The following is an 18,439-nucleotide window of genomic DNA, read 5'->3' on the forward strand; positions in this document are numbered from 1 at the left end:
TGAAGTCCTCAGACATTTTTCTTTCGTTGTTTCTTTCTTTGCACAGGTAAACAGCACATTTCTTCTTCTACGCTTGCATTATCGGCAGAGCAGACGCTGAATGCGCACTTTCGTCTGGTTTGGTCTGCCGCGGTTTCCGTAGACTCGTGAACGCGCTCATTAAGATACTTAGACGGGTATGGGGCATTGAAGGGTCACAAAAGAAGCCAAACAACACCCATTTAAAAAAGTTTTGACGTTTTGTCAGTTTCAATATGCATGTTTCCTAAACAAAAACAAGGCTTTGTTAGGCTACTCTATAAAGTCTCGAACTCAACGCTTTGTCTGACATTTTGAATTGAAAAGGCCTCCTGGATGGGAAGCGAAACGTCTTCAAACTTGGAAACAAAGTCCAGTGGATTGTTTTCCACTTTTTGAAAGGATTCAATAATATACTTGTTTACTAAACCGAATAAGATCGTTTCTGTTTTCTGTAATCGTTATGGAGAAGGCAGCGGTTGAAAGTAAGCCATACATGGCCCCACAAGCTGTTAGAGGCACACAGCAAATGTGTCCCAGTTGCTCAGCAGGAGGCCAAACCAAACCTTTTGCGAGACAGATATAAATAAAAACAGTTCATCACTGTTGCTTTTTGCAACAGTGATGGACCTACATTAGATTAGATTCAACTTTATTGTCATTGCACAGGTACAGGTACAAGGCAACGAAATGCAGTTTAGGTCTAACCAGAAGTGCAATAGCAGCAAGTGCATGATAAATAATGGTTCTATAAATACAGGGCATGGGTTCTACTGAATAAGTATAGAGATGAATACCAATATAAACAGAATCTTACTAATAGATGAATATAATATAGATATAAGTCCATGTTGAGGGGGTTTGAATACTTTTACAAGTGTTATATACGCTGATGACACTGGTGCTATTGCTGGCTGGTATAAGAAAAGCTACATTCATGTTAGGATAATCTAACAGACGTTTTTAATGACGATAACCCCACCCCTCATCCCATTGTGTCAAAATGTGCACATTTTTAGCTGGATGCTAAATTTGCCCAGCTTCAGCACTCAGTGGGAATTTTCTCTGCTCCCTCCGGCAGCGTTTGCAGACTGTCAGCTTGGCTCAGCTGCATCACGTCATCGCCTCTGTCAGACCAGCCACTGCTGCTAGCTGAGGGGGTTGGCTAATACCGGTTAATGTCCGGTGTTCGTTCAGGGCTATATGTTGCTGAACTCATGTGGCCATGCAGCAGCTCCGTTGTTCTCTCTCCGAGCGTTTTCTTTCCTTTCTTTCTTTTTTTTTTTCGCCCTGGCGATTTTCCACTTTGATTTTGTATGACTTGGGCAAAACTCCAGCTAAGTGATTCATTTGAGTTACAACACTGGTTTCAAACAGAGGGGGTTGCGCAGTTACAGATCAAAACATGTGGCCAGATGTGTGACTGATAGTCCCAAAGAGAGGTTTCACTCTTAGTGATATGTGGTTGCTTCGTATTTGTTGTTGTTGTCTCTATGTCTACTGCAGTTTTGTTCTCCTTTCTTTCTTCTCTACATCACCTCATCTCTATGAAGCTCTGTATACTAGAATTTGGGACTCTCTCCTCTCCTCTGTCTGTCATGCTATTCCTGTGTGACCTCCTCCTCTTAGATCCCCTGTTCCTCTCTGTCCCCGCTGCTCTCGTTCTTTTGCTGCCTTTGTTGCACTGAGCCCTCTCCGGTTCTTCTTTTAACTTGTCCGTCCTGTCACTCATCAGTCCTCACTTTTAAATCTCGTACTCCTCTTTTTCATCCCTTCCTTCTCTCCTGCTGCCTCTCCTTTCTCTGTTTTCTATCACTAAGGTTTAATCTTGTTATTACTGTAACGGCTGTAAGCTCAAAAGAAGAGCTTTGTGAAAACGTGAATGAACACATGCCCTCTGTCCCTGCACGCTCCCATGCATGCGACACTCTGCATGCAAATGCATGCATATAAAAGGCGGCATGCTCAAATGCAGCCAGAGACGAGGAGACAGGAGGTTTGGGCGAATGGTGCTGTCAGGAGGCTGCTCACGTAAACAAGCAACAGAGAGGTTCATGTGGCGATCTGGGCGACAAATTCAAACAAGTTCTGCACTGTGGACTGAAGTCGATTTTTGTCCTATAAAACGCTCCTGTCATAATGCTTTACCCCTCACTTACCTGATGCTAGTGGAGAGCAGGAACGCCACCTGATGGCGAGAATGCAGAGCAGTTGCACAGCTGGACCTGCCGTTGGATGGGGGAAGGGACACGCTGTGTGTGTTTCTGCATGAGTGCATGTGCTTATTTTTGTGCAACTTTGTCGAATGTCATGAGGCCACGCGTATCTCTGGTGTCCTTTAGGCAGATGCTAAAAGAGAGAGATTAAAGCGGCAGTCGTGACACAGATCTGATGTTTCCTAATCAGTGGAAGCAGAACAAAGCGGCATGGTGTCTGAGGAGCCTTAGGCAGGTTACTCTTTGGTTGTAGGGACTTGAAGGGTTAGATTAATTTATATATGAGATGCAAAATGATGCAGCAGCCAGCGGCAGAACAAGAAACAGCTAAATATGATATCAAACCTATTCTGGTTTTAGAGGGATATATGATTTCTTTCTAGAAGTTATTGCTCTTGTTAAAAATCTCTGTGTGTCTGTAGCCTGGCCCAGGTACCGTGTGCTGCGAGTCCAGGAGCTGGGTCAGTACAACCTGGAGATCCTTTCTGCCGATCTATCCGACGATGCCCTGTATGAGTGCCAGGCGCCTGATGCTGCTCTGAGATCCAGAAGGGCCAAACTCACCGTCCTCAGTACGTTTCACTTCCATATGTCGCTTTGCTGTTCTGTTTGGGTTTCTAACCGGCCTGCCCCTCTCTCTGTCCGCCTCACTAGTCCCTCCGGATGATCCCGTTATCGATGGAGGACCGGAGGTATTGCTCACCGCGGGGGAGTCATACAACCTCACATGTGTGTCTCGTGGAGCTAAACCTCCCTCAATGGTGGAGTGGCTTAAAGACGGTCTGCCTGTAGAGGGAGCTGTCAGCACCACAGTGAGTTTCAATCACCTTTCATTTAAGACATAAAACTAGTCAGCATTTCCCCAAGAGTTTTGAATTCTTTTTCTTTTGCCTCCTCCCAGGAAGTGCTTTCAGACAGGAAGAGGGTGACGACACGGAGCCTGCTTCCCATCCATCCCATTGACACAGACACTGGGAGGAACTACAGCTGTGTGGCCACAAACCTGGCTGCTCCATCTGGGAAGAGCACAACCGTCACCCTTAATGTGCACCGTAAGTCATGTTGTTGTTTTTTTTAACACAGGGCTGCAAATGAAACAATATACTGGCAGCTAATGTTATGCTGCGTTCAAACTGCTCACGCTTTGGACAGCAAAAATTTGCTACTTTCAGACCGCAAGCAGCAGAGGTAGCAGAAGCAGTTAGTTTACATGCAAAACCAATGGTTGACACACATCAAGGCACATCGAAAGGTTCCGCAGCGCGTTTTGATCAGCAGGAGAAACACCTCACGAGCTTCTGAGCATCTGAGGCGTGTGACACGCTTTAGAAGCAGCAGCTGCTAGAGTTAGAAAAATGTAACTTTTGCTGCTTGATGCGCCACATCAACCAATCAGAGAAGCTGATCTGGGGGCTGGCAGGGTGACAGACACAGCACTGCTGATGCAGAGAGTTAATATCACTTCTCTGAAACAGTGTATTAAAGCCTAAATTAACTTAAAATATCAAAATCTGCAGGCAAAACATGTTCGCTTTATTATTGTACCTGCAGTTTGGATTATGTATGTGAAAAATGCCTTCCAGCCACCGCAAACAGTAGCGAAAACCGCGAAGAGGCGACCGGGCCAGAGGCTGCTGTTGAACGGGATTCCCAGTGACAGAGCACCACCAGTGTTCGGGGCAGGATCGTAATCTTGATGAACTGACTGCACAGATTAAGCTGTTAGGTGGACTTTCTCACTTAAAAATGTATTAAAACTACTTTTTACCCACATATAACAGCAAATATAGCTGCCATACAGGCAAACAAAGGATGGGGTAGCTCCGTCCAACGTGCATCAGACCCACTTTTTTCGACCGTGCAGCTAGAACAGCGTGTCAGAACTAAACTTGTACAAGCATCAAAAATGAAGCAGCACACGTGGTTTTGCTGCTTCTACTACGTGCGGTCTGAATGTAGCATTAGATTTTTTCAGGTACCTATTGATGCACCTTGATGTGGCATGACTTTGCACCTAGACTAGCTGCTTCTGTTGCTTCAATCACGCGCGGTCTGAACGTAGCATTAAATCTAACCTCTTAAATTGTTTTAAGGTTTTTGTTAATTACAGCCACAAATCTAAATGTGTTTCAGTTGGATTTTATGTGTTGGACAAAAAATAAAACTTTTTTTATTTTGAAGTAAAAAAAAGAAATCATGGATTTTAAAATCTGAAAAGTGTGGCATGAAAACCTATTTCTCTTTCTTTACTTTGATACATCTAAATACATTTCAGTACCACTTTGTTTTCATCAGACTTCATGTGAACATGAATCAAACTTGAAAGAAACAGAGCCTAGAACAGAGATGTATCTATCAACAAGCCAAGAGCCCTAAACATGAAGTCAGAACTACAACAGAATGGTTCAAATTCAGACACATGAGCTAGAATTGACCAGAATAAGTCATGTAGGGACCAGATCTGCCCGGGTCCTGCTTCATGCCAGTGACGTTACACTACATGGTTGGCTGAACTTTGCCATGTGATGTTGCCCAGACAGTGATAGATAATAAAACAGAAAACTGTATGTTTACAGTGAACAAAGTAACTGCAGGACCATGATATAAAGGGGGAGAGCTGGGTAGCGCTGTGGCTAGCTGTGCTCAGTAGCTAACAGGTTAGCCTCTTTTAGCTCGGTCAGTTAGCCATATTAAGCTAAACGTTTTTATTAGTTTGTGTCAACAACCTTTCGTTTTCCACAAATAGAGTAAGTATTGTGTTCTTTGTCTAAAATCTCTACAAAAGTCCTTTAATTTTTCCATTTGCCCCCCCCCCCCAAAAAAAAAAGAAAAAAAAAGACAACTGATTCTTAAGAAATGCACCTATAGAGTTTGTCCGAGTGAAGTTGCAATATGAGGACGCCATAAGAAAGGGCAGGGCACCGAGCAGATCTGGTACCTCCACTGGACATCATGAACTTTTTAGATTTTTATTTGTTGAACATTGTTTTACTTGTTATTATTCCCCCTCACAGTTATATTCTATATTCTGTGGTTCAACGATATGAATGTGTGTAGAAAATTGAAGGGGATAGGGAGGCTTTAATAAAGCAAGGTAATATATAGACAGACAGAGTGTCTACTGCGAAACAGCTGTAGGATCCATGTTGCCAGAGTCTCTTTGTTTTTCCAGATCCACCAACAGTGACCTTGTCCATTGAACCTCGCTCTGTCCTAGAAGGAGACAGAGTCACCTTCACCTGCCAGGCTCACGCTAACCCTCCTATTATGGGCTACAGGTCTGTTTTAGTCTCTTCTCTGTGCTTTGCTAACCTGTATTACAGAAAAACCCTAATAACTTACAAATGTTGAAGATATATAATTAAATATGTAAGGGAGGATCTTAATTTTTCGGGTGGATCATCAAAATAAGTGGTCCTTTAGGCATATACAGTATTAGCCATACTAAATTTCCCCACTTTACTTGATGGGCCTTTGGCTGGTCCCCTAAGATTCCTTTTTTAAACATCCATTTTTCTACTTGTATAATCTTTCTGTCCTGATTTGTGGACATTAAGATCTAAAGAGAAACAGCTTCTTCTGGTCAGACCCTGTAATTCAGTGAAAGGGTGGAGTCAGAGTAAAAAAATATGCACGACCAGGAGGAGCGGGTCACTCCAGTGGCTGGAAGTTGGCTGCCATTCGGCGTTTGACTGGGAAGGGCAATGTTGAATGGCTGCTACTGTATATGTGTTGAGACAGTCATTGAAGCTCATCTTTCTCACCATAGTTCTTTGAAAATGGCTGAGAAAAAAAAAAAAAAGTGTCTACGAAGTTTATGAGAAGAAAAAGAAAGGCCTCAGTAGAGGCAGATATATCCCATAATGCTTGCCCGTGCAGTTAGCTGTCGTTTTGTGCGTGAGTGAGCTACGGTTTCAGACAGTCATTGAAGCTCATCTTTCTCGTAAGAGAAAAAGTGTCTACGAAAGTGTATGAGAAGAAGAGAAAGGCTTCAGAAGACAGAAACAAGACCAGAGTGTTTTATGGGAGATTCTTTCAGGCAATGGTGTACACTGAAAGCAGGTTGCCATGCTGTTTGGAAAAAAAAAGTCCACTTCAATCTAGTTTAGTTTATTTCTATAGCGCCAATTCCCAACACGTCATCTCAAGGCACTTGACAGTTCACCAGATCATCGGGTCAAATTGATTCAAAGTTTTTTATCTAAGGAAAACCAGTTGATCGCATCGACTCATTGACTTGAATGCAATCCCTCACACTAAGCATGCTTGTAGCGACAGTGGAGAGGAAAAACTCCCTTTTAACAGGAAGAAACCTCCAGCAGAACCAGGATCAGTGTGAGCGGCCATCTGCCGAGGCTGACTGGGGTTTAAGGAGACAGAAGCTGAATTGTAACTTTCCAGGGTGGAAAAAGTTTTTTTATTTAGTAATTTGATGTAAATGGATCTCGGTCGGGATGAACAGGGCACGGGCTCGTAGTCCAAATCAGTTCCTGAAAGACTGTACACTAGAGAGCTCTAAGTGTACATCAAAAAAAAGGAAAAATGTTGCTAGTCGATAGCTTGTTTATTGGCATGCTAAATTTAGCTATAAAGACGGTTGTAGCAACAGAGACGCATAAGTTTGCATTCACAATATCTGTATTACGTTTGGTTTTTTACATATTTTTTTAACATGTTTGCTTATCATAAATAAATTTTCAGTTAGCGGCGGGGAGTCTGACAGTGGAAAAATTGCAAATCTTTAGGAAACTAAGCTTGGATGAACAGCAACTTCTAAACAGAGATTGCACGAGGAGAAATGGATTTCTGCATGCGTTTAATAAGCATTTCCTCTTGGAAGTGGCTACAGGGTTGTGGACACCCAATTGTTTTTTTGAATTGGAGAGGAGTCTTTTTAAAAAAGAGGAGCCTTTTACAAATGTATAAAAATTTGTGAAAATCCTTCATTACACTTTTAAAATTAATTTCCATTTTCTTAAAACTTTGTTTCTGTTGATAACATAAGAAAAACTAACATTTTTAACTCTTAGCTTTTTTCAAACTTAAAAAAGTTTTTTTTTTTCCTGAGAAAATGAAAGAAGGATTTAAGCAAAATGGTTTGATGCACTGCATTCTGAGGTCCAGTCCCTTTTTCATCCCATGGGGCAAGAATTGGAAAATCCTCAATAGTGAAATGATGAAATAGATTTTGAAAAAAGTAAACTGCTATTTAGTTTTTTTAGTTTTGTTTTTTGTTATTGTTATTTTTAGAAAATCTTTCTTTGAAAATGTTGCCTTTGAATTATTGTTATTTTGTTTTATATTGAGACCATTTTGTTCCAGTGATACTGAAGCAAAGATCACATTTGAAATGGAACCTAAAAAAAATGTAAAAAAATAAATAAATAAAAAATACTACTTTTAAAAGTATTTAATAATATGTATGCACATGTTGAATCAATATTTTAATATATTAAAACTATTATTATTCCTTATTTTTTATTTATTTATTTAATTCTGTTCTTTTTGGGGGGAGTTGCTTATGCTTTTTCTCAGTGGCAGCTGGTGGATTTTTTTTCCATACTGGGTCAGATGGTGTGAAAAAAAATTAGCTTTCAGCTCGGGGCGCAGGAGAACTTTTGCATTAAAGAGGAGCTACTGCACATGCACAACTTTTAATGAGTCAAGGCGGAAATACGTCAACAATCTAACGACGAATGAAACAGCTTTACTCGTCATTAAAGATAAAATATTTATCGAGTTTTTCCTCTCCACTGTCGCTACAAGCATGCTTAGTGTGAAGGATTGCCTTCAAGTCAATGAGTCGATGCAATCAACTGGTTTTCCTTAGATAGAAAACTTTGAATCAATTTGACTGTATGATCTGGTTGAACTGTAAAGTGGCTTGAGATGACTTGTGTTGTGAATTGGCGCTATAGGAATAGAAATTTCTGTGTGCCAGTGAATGCTGTTGAATGCTTAACCTGGAAGTGTAGAGAACATTATTCATAAATGGGATCCAACAGAAGACGATGAAAAATGAAAAATAAGAGAAAATAACCAAATTACATTATCGGTTCAACTTTTGCATACACTTTTTTAATGTTTTTTTTTTCTTCAAAGTTCCACTTTTGAAATGCATGTCTTTGCTTTTACTAACATTAAAGGAAAAGTCTTTCTTTATGGTTTGAAAATGTAACCCCGTCTGTGTGAATCTTAGGTGGGCTAAAGGCGGTGTGGTGCTACAGGGAGCCAGGGAGAACGTTTTCACCACCAAGGCCGACCACTCCTTCTTCACTGAACCGGTCTCCTGTCTGGTTTTCAATGCGGTGGGGAAAACTAACGTCAGCATCCTGGTGGATGTGCACTGTGAGTCGCCGTGATCGCTGCTGCGTCTCATGGAGGAAACACACCTTTATTGGGGTTTCTCTTTATCACTTATTGACACAATGAAACATGATTTTGCATGCGCAAGACCCCAGCCTCAGTTTGCTGTATGAGGTCAAAAACATTTGCGCTGCATGTTGTTTTTAGCTGGGAATTTACCGAGCTTCTGTTAAAAAGTTGCTCTTCTCATAGCTCATACAAGCTAACAGCTGAACTGTTGAGAAAACTCTTAATCATTTCACTGACTCTGCATCACACTAATAACACCAATTCAAAGTTCTATATTTGCCCCATACATATTTAATGCTCTGAACTTCCATATCACTGTTTTTTCTCCCACACTGTTTACATTTGATCATTGCTGCACTTTAAGGAATGTCATGAAAGCTGCACAAAATGTAATTTCGTTTTGTATACACTGTGTATACAAAATGACAATAAAAGTTGCCTAAGTCTAGTCTTACTGTGACTGAATGTCTGCCCTAACCGCTAAATCCCTCAATCGCTATATAGAGAGGGGACTATATAGTTGACTTTATAGCGACTTCAGTTAACTTACCATTCGGACAGACGATCACTGCTTTTTGCTCCCTGTTTTTCACATAACTCCTCTACTGCACAGTGTCTGCGCCATCTTTGTTAAATTAATAAATATTAATACTAATAATTTTGAGGACTTTTTTTGTCACTTATATTTTATTATTTTTGATCATACAACAAACATACAACTAAAAAGGAACAAAGTACACTAACATGAACATGTCTGGGTAGCACCTTCTTTCAGTTTTTCTAGTTATATAATGTCCGTTTTTCCCCATTTTTTTTCATATGTGGTTCTTGTAGTCTCAGTCTGTGTGTTAGTCTTTCCATGAGAAATATGTCTTCAATCGTCGTGATCCATTGGTCCTTTTATGGCACGTTTGACTTCCACCATTTCCTTGTTATACATTTCTTTGCAGCTATCAACATCACTTTTACCAAATAGTTATCCTTTTCATGGATAGTATCATCACCAAAATTGCACAAATAGAGAATTTCAGGTTTCATTGGAATTACATACCCTAATACTTTACATAATACACTGCAAACCATTTACCAAAACTCCAAAAGTTTTGAACACTTCCAAAAAACATGGGAATGGTTGACATCTATCTCCCCGCACACTCTCCAACATTCTTGATGCCTATGCATTTGTTTACTTTTGAATTTTAAGGACTTTCAATCCACTGACCATCAGCTATTTGAAACATGTCTGTAAGCTTTACATTAAATACAGTTAACTTTGCTGTGTACCTTTTACAGTCCTCTGCAGAAAGATGATCTAAATTAGTGATACTGACATCAAGTGGTTTCATCTTGTTAAAAGTATTGTCGTACTGCGGCGGCCCAACGTGTTCGCCTAGTAAAACAAACTTCTTTTTGCATGTGCAAAACTTCTGGAAGTAAACATTAACATTCAACGTGTTTATAGCCTCACTAATTTATCACCTCGATTCCTTCCTCCAGTTGGTCCTATCCTGTTGGTGGAGCCGCAGCCAAAGACAGTTGATGTGGACTCTGATGTCACCCTCAACTGCAAATGGGCTGGAAACCCTCCGCTCACTCTCACCTGGTTCAAGAAAGGATCGAACATGGTAAGAGCTCAGAGTTCATGTCCTTCCCCCAGTCTTTCTTCTCCTGCTGTAATGGAAGTATCATCTGATTATATCGTTCCGTCTGGAACGCCTCTGAACATCGCTCACATTGTCTTACCTTTAAAATGTGTCTTTCTTCAAGAAAAATCCAAGTTGATCCAATTCATTAACATCCCTAGAAAGTAGTTTTCCACAAACATTTCAAATTTTAGTTTTCTTAAGTAAACCTAGATGTGTTTTGTTTGGAGTGACATCGGCGTTTTTTTATAAGTCTGCATTGTGTTTAAAGCATTTATTGAACGATTTAGTCTAGGGCTGAAAAAATTTATCCAATTAACCGATTAACCTTGATTAATTGATTATTGAAATAATCGTCAACTAATTTATTAATGATTAACTGGAGTATAGAGACTCTGAAACATGCCTTTAGCTGATAGAGCAACCTACTTACAACAGTAATTATACCAAAATTGCAAAAATAGGACATAAATATTTTGAATTTAAGATAAAAAAAAATGTGTCCTTTAATATGCTCTACCCAGAACTCAAGTGGAAAAGCATTTGTTGCACCCGGTTTGACTCTGTCATAAATATTCTTTATACAGTAGTCGAGTTGTAAAGAAAAAAAGAAGGGGGAGGGTGCTTTTCTTTTTGAGGTATACATAGCCTAATTAATATTTATAATAATCTATTAACCTAAAGCAATATGCCCTTGACCAAGGCACCTTACAGTAGAACTGCAGTCAGTCCCTGGACTGGCATGGCTATCACTGCCCCTACATAGTTAGGGACTAATTTCCCACTGGAATAAGCTTCATAGTCATGGTAGGACACTTGATTTTACTTTGGAGAATCTTTTGACAAATAATCTATTAAGATTTGGAACAAAACCTCATAAAACATTGCAATTGAATTTCTGAATCCTTTCAAGCCAAATTCAAATACATTAGAATTAGGCTAAAAATTAAATAAGCCTATAAAAGATAAAAAATAATTTTACTCACCTTTCAACTATTCATTTAGAGTATTTATTTTACAAAACAGACTGTTTATCAGAAAATAAGTATAGCTTCTATTGGCTAATTTAAAGCAAGCTAGGCTACATGCCGACAATGAAAGAGTTAAAACTATTCTAACAGGTCCATCAAACTAAGCTATTTAGCATCGACTGGACGACAGGCATTATCTAGCGCCTTATAGGACAGCCAATAGCGTCCTTTCTTGCTTCTTTCTTTTGTCAAAATTCTAAATTCTGACAAAAAAAATGTTTAAAAATGTGAAAAAACGTATAATTAAATTGAAATGGGTCTTAGAGTTCACAAAGTTGTTGTTCTCCGCACATCCCATACTGCTAAGTTCTTTCTATATTGTGGCATTTTGAAACAACTTTGTCAAGAAGAGCCAGCACCATTGCAGCTATGCAAAGTTCTGCAGGCAACTGTTAGGACAGCTCAGTGACAGCACTAGGGGGATAGTTCGGATATAAAAAAATATAGTTTTGACTAGTTCAAATGAACTGAAATATCTTGATTATAATTCTGGATGTGTGACAATTTAAATGACAAAACAGATGAAGTCATTTGAGGTATCTCAAAATGCATTATGACTGAATCGTTATTTTTACCTAGACATAATATAAAACTATAAAATATAATTAAGGGCACTCAAAATTTAGCAAATGTTTGTCTATTCTATTAAACTTTCTGTATCTCTATAATGGGTCTGTATTATGAGTTGTCTTCTGAAGTCAGAGGGCACCATCCCTGTCTTTGCCTAGGGCCCCAAATTTCTTAAATCCGCCCCTGCTTCGATTCTCTCCTCCGGGTTTCATCTGTTGTGCCGAGAATTACCCGCCCTGTCGCGGGAGCGCGCATCGGCCTAAACTCACGCCCATTGATGAGAAAACGGATTGAAATAATATTTTAAACATATTAATGTTTTCAGCATGGATGCCTTAAAATTTATAGTTTTGGTGGACAGATAAATTCAAAATAATAGGGTTTTACTTTTACGTTTCAGTCGATGTGCGATGAAAAAATTCTCTGCTCAGTGGATGCCAATTCCTGATTTTGCTATCAGCATCATTCTAGATCATTTCTGAAAATTTATTTGTTAAACTTAGAACCTGGAACCTGCGGAAGATTCCCTTCCCTCCTTAATTTCACATTCCCTCAAATCATGTTGTCTTTGCCGCTTGGCTGTAAGGCTGTTCAGAGCAGCGCCAAATGTTAAAAGGGCAATATTATTGCTATTACTGTTAATATATAACAGAAAACTTACACATTTAGTGATAAAATGTCACTGGGGATGGTATGGGGGGACGGTCATTTAAGAAGCGGCAGGATTTTTATGATTTTTGTAAGAAGGGGGATGCCATCCCCCCTCATCCCCCATCAACTCAAGTACTGCCTTTAAGGATCCTTTTGCTATCAGAGTATTAATCGATAAATCAGAAAAATAATCTACAGATTAATCAATTAGCTAAATAATTTTTAGTTGCAGCCCTAATTTAGTCAGAGCTGCATCCTGAACCAGAAGGCAGCACAGAAAAAGCATCGAAGCCACTAAATACGTCCTAACTTGGCTGACACCCACGTCCGTATAATCAGGTGTTTCTCTCTCTGGGCGCTTTCACATTTAACCATCAGTTCCTCACTTCATTTACTGATGGATGTGGTTGCTAGGCAACTATGAAAACCCCTTGTGAGGGGTTAAGAACTGCAGCACGAGTTTACATTGTTAGTCAGATTGGGTCAGAGTAGTAGATCACGTTGACTGTAAAAAATGAATAAAGTGTGTGTGCAGACAGAGCTGATCTACTGCGGCCCCTCGCGTCCTCCCATCCGCTCCATGCGGACGATTTGCCTCATTTGCATTCATGATCACTTATCCCCCCCACAGGTCTTGAGTAACAGCAACCAACTGCATCTGAAGTCAGTGACCCAGGCTGATGCTGGCCAATACGTATGCAAGGCCATCGTCCCACGGATTGGAGTAGGAGAAACCGAGGTCACGCTCACAGTCAACGGTCAGAAAACACTCACACGGTTCAATTAAAGCATTTTCCTGTTGAAAAAGACATCTTTTTAGTAAATGGAGACTTAAAAAGGTTAAACCCCCTTTCGACTTCTCTGAAATGTACCGTTTGTGTGTTCACAGGTCCACCCATCATCTCTAGTGAGGCTGTCCAGTACGCTGTGAGGGGGGAGAGAGGAGAGGTGAAATGCTACATAGCCAGTACGCCTCCTCCAGATAAGATCGTAAGTGCAATTATTCAGCTTTTTGAAAAGTATTCATACAAGGGTTATAAAAACCAATAACCTATTTATTATTTATTATGGATTAACAGTTTAATTTGTTCCAACCGATTAGTTTGTAACGTCCACTTAAATGGAATAATTTTCGCTGTTGTAATGTTATTGCCGTCCACTAGACAGCGCCTATGGTCACATGCATGAGAGGCATTGCCAGAGTTGAGAAACCTGAATCCATCATAAGGCAGGTTTGGGATTATTTACACGAACGCAGAGTACAAATAATGTGGTTTTGTTTCTAAATAAAAACACTGGATACACTTAAGTTTTCACCTAAATAGTCCCCAGAATACTGCTTTATCTCTGCTGTGCTCACAAGGCGAAGGTATGACCATAAAAAAGTAGAGTGCATTATGCAGGCTTTTGTGATTTAATGCACTTAATGGAGTCAAGTTTTAACATTCCTTTAACATTGTATCGTAGTTAGTGTCCACTTCATGGAAACAAAGTAACAAATAGTCAGTATGACTGTATGTTTGTGTCAAGATTTGGTTATAAGGTTATTGTGAGGACCCAAAATGCAGAGGCTAACTGGCAGGGGTGAATTCTTAAAAGATTTAATGAAAGATCAGGCAGCAAAAACAGGTATCCAAAAATCCAACTTAAAAATCCAACACAAACCAGAACCATGGAGACATCAGGGGAAAACCATCAAGAAGCCAGGGTGAGAAAAGGTAAGACGAGGAACCAGCAAAGAGGGACTGCAGAGGGACTGTATTTATGGCTGACTGAACAAAGGAAGGACTAATGAGCTGATAAGGAGCAGGTGTGAGCAGAGCTGATGAGGAAGGAAAAGAAAACACGAGGGGGCAACAGAGGACAGACAAAGAAAAACCTAAGGACCTTTAATGAATCCAGACACACCAATAAAGCCAGAAAACAAGGAAAAACCTGGATGAACTTTAAACTGAAAACTTAGAGAAAAACAACAGAACCAAGATTGTTACAGTTTGAGGACTCATTGACTCTCTGGAATCCCTTTCACCAAGCCACCAAGCATGCATGTAGTGACGGTGGAGAGGAAAACTCCCTTTCAACAGGAAGAAACCTCCAGCAGAACCAGGCTCAGTGTGAGCGGCCATCTGCCGAGGCCGACTGGGGTTCAAGGAGACAGAAGAAGAAAAAGACATAAACAAAATAAGTTCTTTGATGCCTGGGCCCCAGTAGATTTTATTGCTGTGTATCATGTATGTTTGGATGAGTAACCTAGAAAAGGATTAGCATAATTTTCCCTCGGGGCCGATGTTCTGTCAGATCAGCATAGCCCATCAGACCAGCATACCCATAGCCAAAAGCATGCGCAAGACATCAGATTTGCGTTCATCCCTTTTATTTTGTACAAAAAAATAAACTTTAAACTACCTTGAAAGGGGCATGTATCCCTTTAGCCATGTACAAAAAAAACTATTTAAGGTCAGATCGCCATAAGCTTAAAAACAAATCCAAAAAGCAATTAATAAAGTTTTTTTGTGCATGACTAAAGGGATACACACCCGTTGAGGTAGTTTAAAGTGTAAAGGAGTGGGACTGAGAATGAGGGTGAGATGGGCTGGAGTTGGATGAAAGCTTGCTTGCGTACAGGAGAGAGATGCTAGGCAAGGAGCTAAATGAAGGGGATGTTATAAAATGATTGGCTTCAGAGAAGGTGCAGCCCCGTCTTGATCGAACAAGGGACATCGCAGGTGGTTCAGGTGAAGCTGATAAGAATCCTCCAGATTAAATGTACACTTAATCTTAATTACTTTGAACCACCTACCTTTCCAAAACGCAGCACTATTGATGTATCCACGCACTAATGCCATGCTCTGCTAATGTCTTTGGCAATGCTAGACGGAGCAGCTAACTTCCCTCAGCCTATTGAAGAAATGTTGACAATTTTTGCCAATGGATTTATGAGAACACTCCTTTCTTCATGGCTCTGCTCAAGCTAACCTCCAAAGCTAATAACTTCTCGATTACCATCAATGATTCAACTGTCCTCCCGTCCCCTCAGGTTAAGAGTCTGGGTGTCGTCCTCGACAGCACCCTCTCCTTCCAGTCCCACATTAACAACATCACCCGGTCTGCCTACTTCCATCTGCGTAACATCTCTCGTCTCCGTCCCTCCCTCACACCCCAAACTACCGCCATTCTTGTTCACAGTCTCATCACTTCACGCATCTTACTGTAATTCACTTCTTTTTGGCCTTCCAAACAAGTCCCTCCAGAAACTACAGCTCCTCCAAAACTCTGCAGCACGCCTGATCACTCGGACCCCCATTTCTCATCATATCACACCCATCCTGCAACAACTCCACTGGCTCCCCATCAAACAAAGAATCATCTTCAAACTCCTCCTAACTACATTCAAGGCCCTCCACAGCTTGGCTCCATCTTAAATCTCAGATCTGCTTCACGTTAAAACCCCCACCCGCTCCCTACAATCCTCCCACACCTTCCAGCTCTCCGTTCCCTCGGCCCGTCTTGTCACAACTCCCTCCCTCCGGATCTCCATACTCTGGACTCCGTCCCTCTTTTCAATCCAGACTCAAAACTCTTCTGTTCAGACATTCTTATCCCATCTAGTTCATATGCATCACTCCAATATTGTTTTCTTCCTTTGGCTTTATTTTACTTCCTGCTGTTTTGTTTTCTGTGGCATCTTTATGCTTGTACTTTTTAGCTTCCTGTTTTTAATGTTTTATCTGCCTGTACGGTGTCCTTGGGTGTTTTGATAAGGCGCTTTGAAATAAAATGTATTATTATTATTATTACCAATGGTCAATCTGATAGTTTGCATAATAGGAGGGTAGATATTAAGGTCTTTAATGTTTTTAAACCACAAATTTGAACATGATTTATCGACAAACCTGTTGAAAATGGTTCATTCTTATGTGAAAATTATTTGAAATCTAAATCTGAGAACCCTAGTTTTTATTTCTATTTATCTCCCTCTGAACTTTATTGAACCATCATTTATTACAACTACAGCAAATTAATGAATCTCCCAGCTTTTTACGGCCTAAATCTGCAAAGTGTTTTAAAACACCAGCTTTAAGTCTTGCTACAGATTCTCAATTTGTCTCAATTGAGTTTACATATTATCCTTTTCCTTCCACTTCACACTTATCCAGTACTTTTTTTTTAAACCATTGCGTTAAAGATTTCAATAAAATGCCCCTCAGTTTGGAAGACAAGTACATATGAAAATGCTCCATGCCTCTGTGAGACATTTTTAGGATGCAGTGTGGGGCTTTTTATGCACCTCAAATGGGACTTTGGAAAATCATAGCGAAGCATCAATTATTAAGCTAAGAATAAATACAGACAAGGAAAAGCTCTGGCCTCAAAGAGCACAAGGTTGTAGCTTTTAGGCTAACAGCAGTTGGGATTAGTCCGTTTCCTGTCCCTTCCTAATGACTCCAGTCCTGAATGCTAGAGGCTTTCTCTCTCTCTGAGCAGTGACTCAGCCTGGAACTCTGTCAGAGCGTTCTTCCATCCCATCACATAAACAAAGCAACACTAAGCCAGTCCGCTTTTAGCTCTGCGTCAGTGCGCAGCCGGGACGCAGCGCAGCAGCCTCGGCTTCGGTGACTGATCCGTCCTGACTCGCAGCGCCGCACTCCCTAATGCAAGTAGGGAAGTTCGGGACAGAAAGACATTTATAAAAGATGAAGGAGCAGAGAGGAGCAGTTGTCCCTGTAAACGCCGCAGCCAGAAGGTTCTGCCCCCCCCACCCCTGCTTCTCCAATAAGTGGCCGCATTATAGAAACATGTGGGCTTATGCATAATTAACTGAGCTTAGTACAGTACTTCAGTGCTAAATAATAAAGCTGCTTTTAGTGGCTCTAAAGGTGGAGAATGAGCAATGTTTTCACCAGCTCAGTCACCCTCTGCGATGCTCTGCTTTAGTTTGCAGTGACATGCACACTGTTGCTGCTTTCAGGAAGTCATGTAGTGACCTCCCTTTGCCGGAGTGAGATGGAGGCCACCACTGACTGCTTTCCAATCAGTGAAAGCAACTTCACTGCTAGGCGCAGGCAGAGGTGGAGAAAAATATCAAATTCTTTACTTAATTTGAAGTGAAAATACCTGAATTAAACAATGGTGCACAAGATCATCTGAAAAATCGGGACCTTCCTTAGACAAGACATTTCAGAGTGTGCTGGTACCCAAGGTGTTTTGGTATGTTGCAGCTAGGTCCGGTGGAAGTACCAGATCTGCTTGGGTGCTGCTTCTTATGACTTTACTGCTCACGTTTCCTAAGAATCATTTCTCTTCTGGAGTCTCAACATGTTATTAACCATATTTGCTATTATTTGACGTTTCATCGGCGATCTAAAGTAGATGAAAGTAGAAAAGAATAATTTTCTGTCTTAAAGGAAAGCACTGTCTACTGAGACAGATTGAAGTCTGCTATTTAACAAGGTGACACAAAAAGTGCCAAGCCGTTTCTCAATTCACAAGAAAGCGAGTACAGACTCGTGTCCTCGCCAAATATGAAACTTTTTTTAAAATGATGCACTAAATCATTAAATGTATATAATGACGCTTAAAATTATAACTTTTTCAACTCAAATGGTTTGTACTCAGCTGACTTTTCATGCTGTCTCAAAAGGAATGAAATATTTTTTCCAAGCACTAAGCTCCAATAAAGCGATGGCAAAAATAAATAACCCAGTCCTTCTTTTCACTGTAGACAAGCCATGATCTGCTTATCTGTTCTCCATTTTTCATGTGTCTAAAATAATAGCTGCATGAATCATGAAAGCATAGAAGATAGAGGAGAGCAGGAGGCTGGGTTACCAATCTACTTGCTCTGGAGAACAGAGTTTGGTGCTTTTATATCTTGTCTCCAAAGTCTCCAGTAGCAGAAAAAAAGTCGCTAGATTTGGCACTAGGCCCTTTTTTT

General features: G+C 40.4%; 1 protein-coding gene across 2 annotated transcripts in view; it reads left to right on the top strand.

Annotated features, from left to right (window-relative positions):
* The window catches only part of LOC107099654 (kin of IRRE-like protein 1), a 64,980-nt gene that overhangs the window by 38,621 nt on the left and 7,920 nt on the right, over positions 1–18,439 (top strand). For both annotated transcript variants that reach the window (XM_015397867.1, XM_015397868.1), the window contains exons 3-10: positions 2,657–2,806; positions 2,889–3,046; positions 3,136–3,286; positions 5,407–5,512; positions 8,434–8,582; positions 10,107–10,234; positions 13,136–13,262; positions 13,394–13,494. In XM_015397867.1, coding sequence (XP_015253353.1) covers positions 2,657–2,806; positions 2,889–3,046; positions 3,136–3,286; positions 5,407–5,512; positions 8,434–8,582; positions 10,107–10,234; positions 13,136–13,262; positions 13,394–13,494 — 1,070 coding nt within the window. The remainder of the gene's footprint in view (positions 1–2,656; positions 2,807–2,888; positions 3,047–3,135; positions 3,287–5,406; positions 5,513–8,433; positions 8,583–10,106; positions 10,235–13,135; positions 13,263–13,393; positions 13,495–18,439) is intronic.

The sequence above is a fragment of the Cyprinodon variegatus genome, unplaced genomic scaffold, assembly GCF_000732505.1.
Source record: "Cyprinodon variegatus isolate N-32 unplaced genomic scaffold, C_variegatus-1.0 Scaffold894, whole genome shotgun sequence".
Taxonomy (NCBI): domain Eukaryota; kingdom Metazoa; phylum Chordata; class Actinopteri; order Cyprinodontiformes; family Cyprinodontidae; genus Cyprinodon; species Cyprinodon variegatus.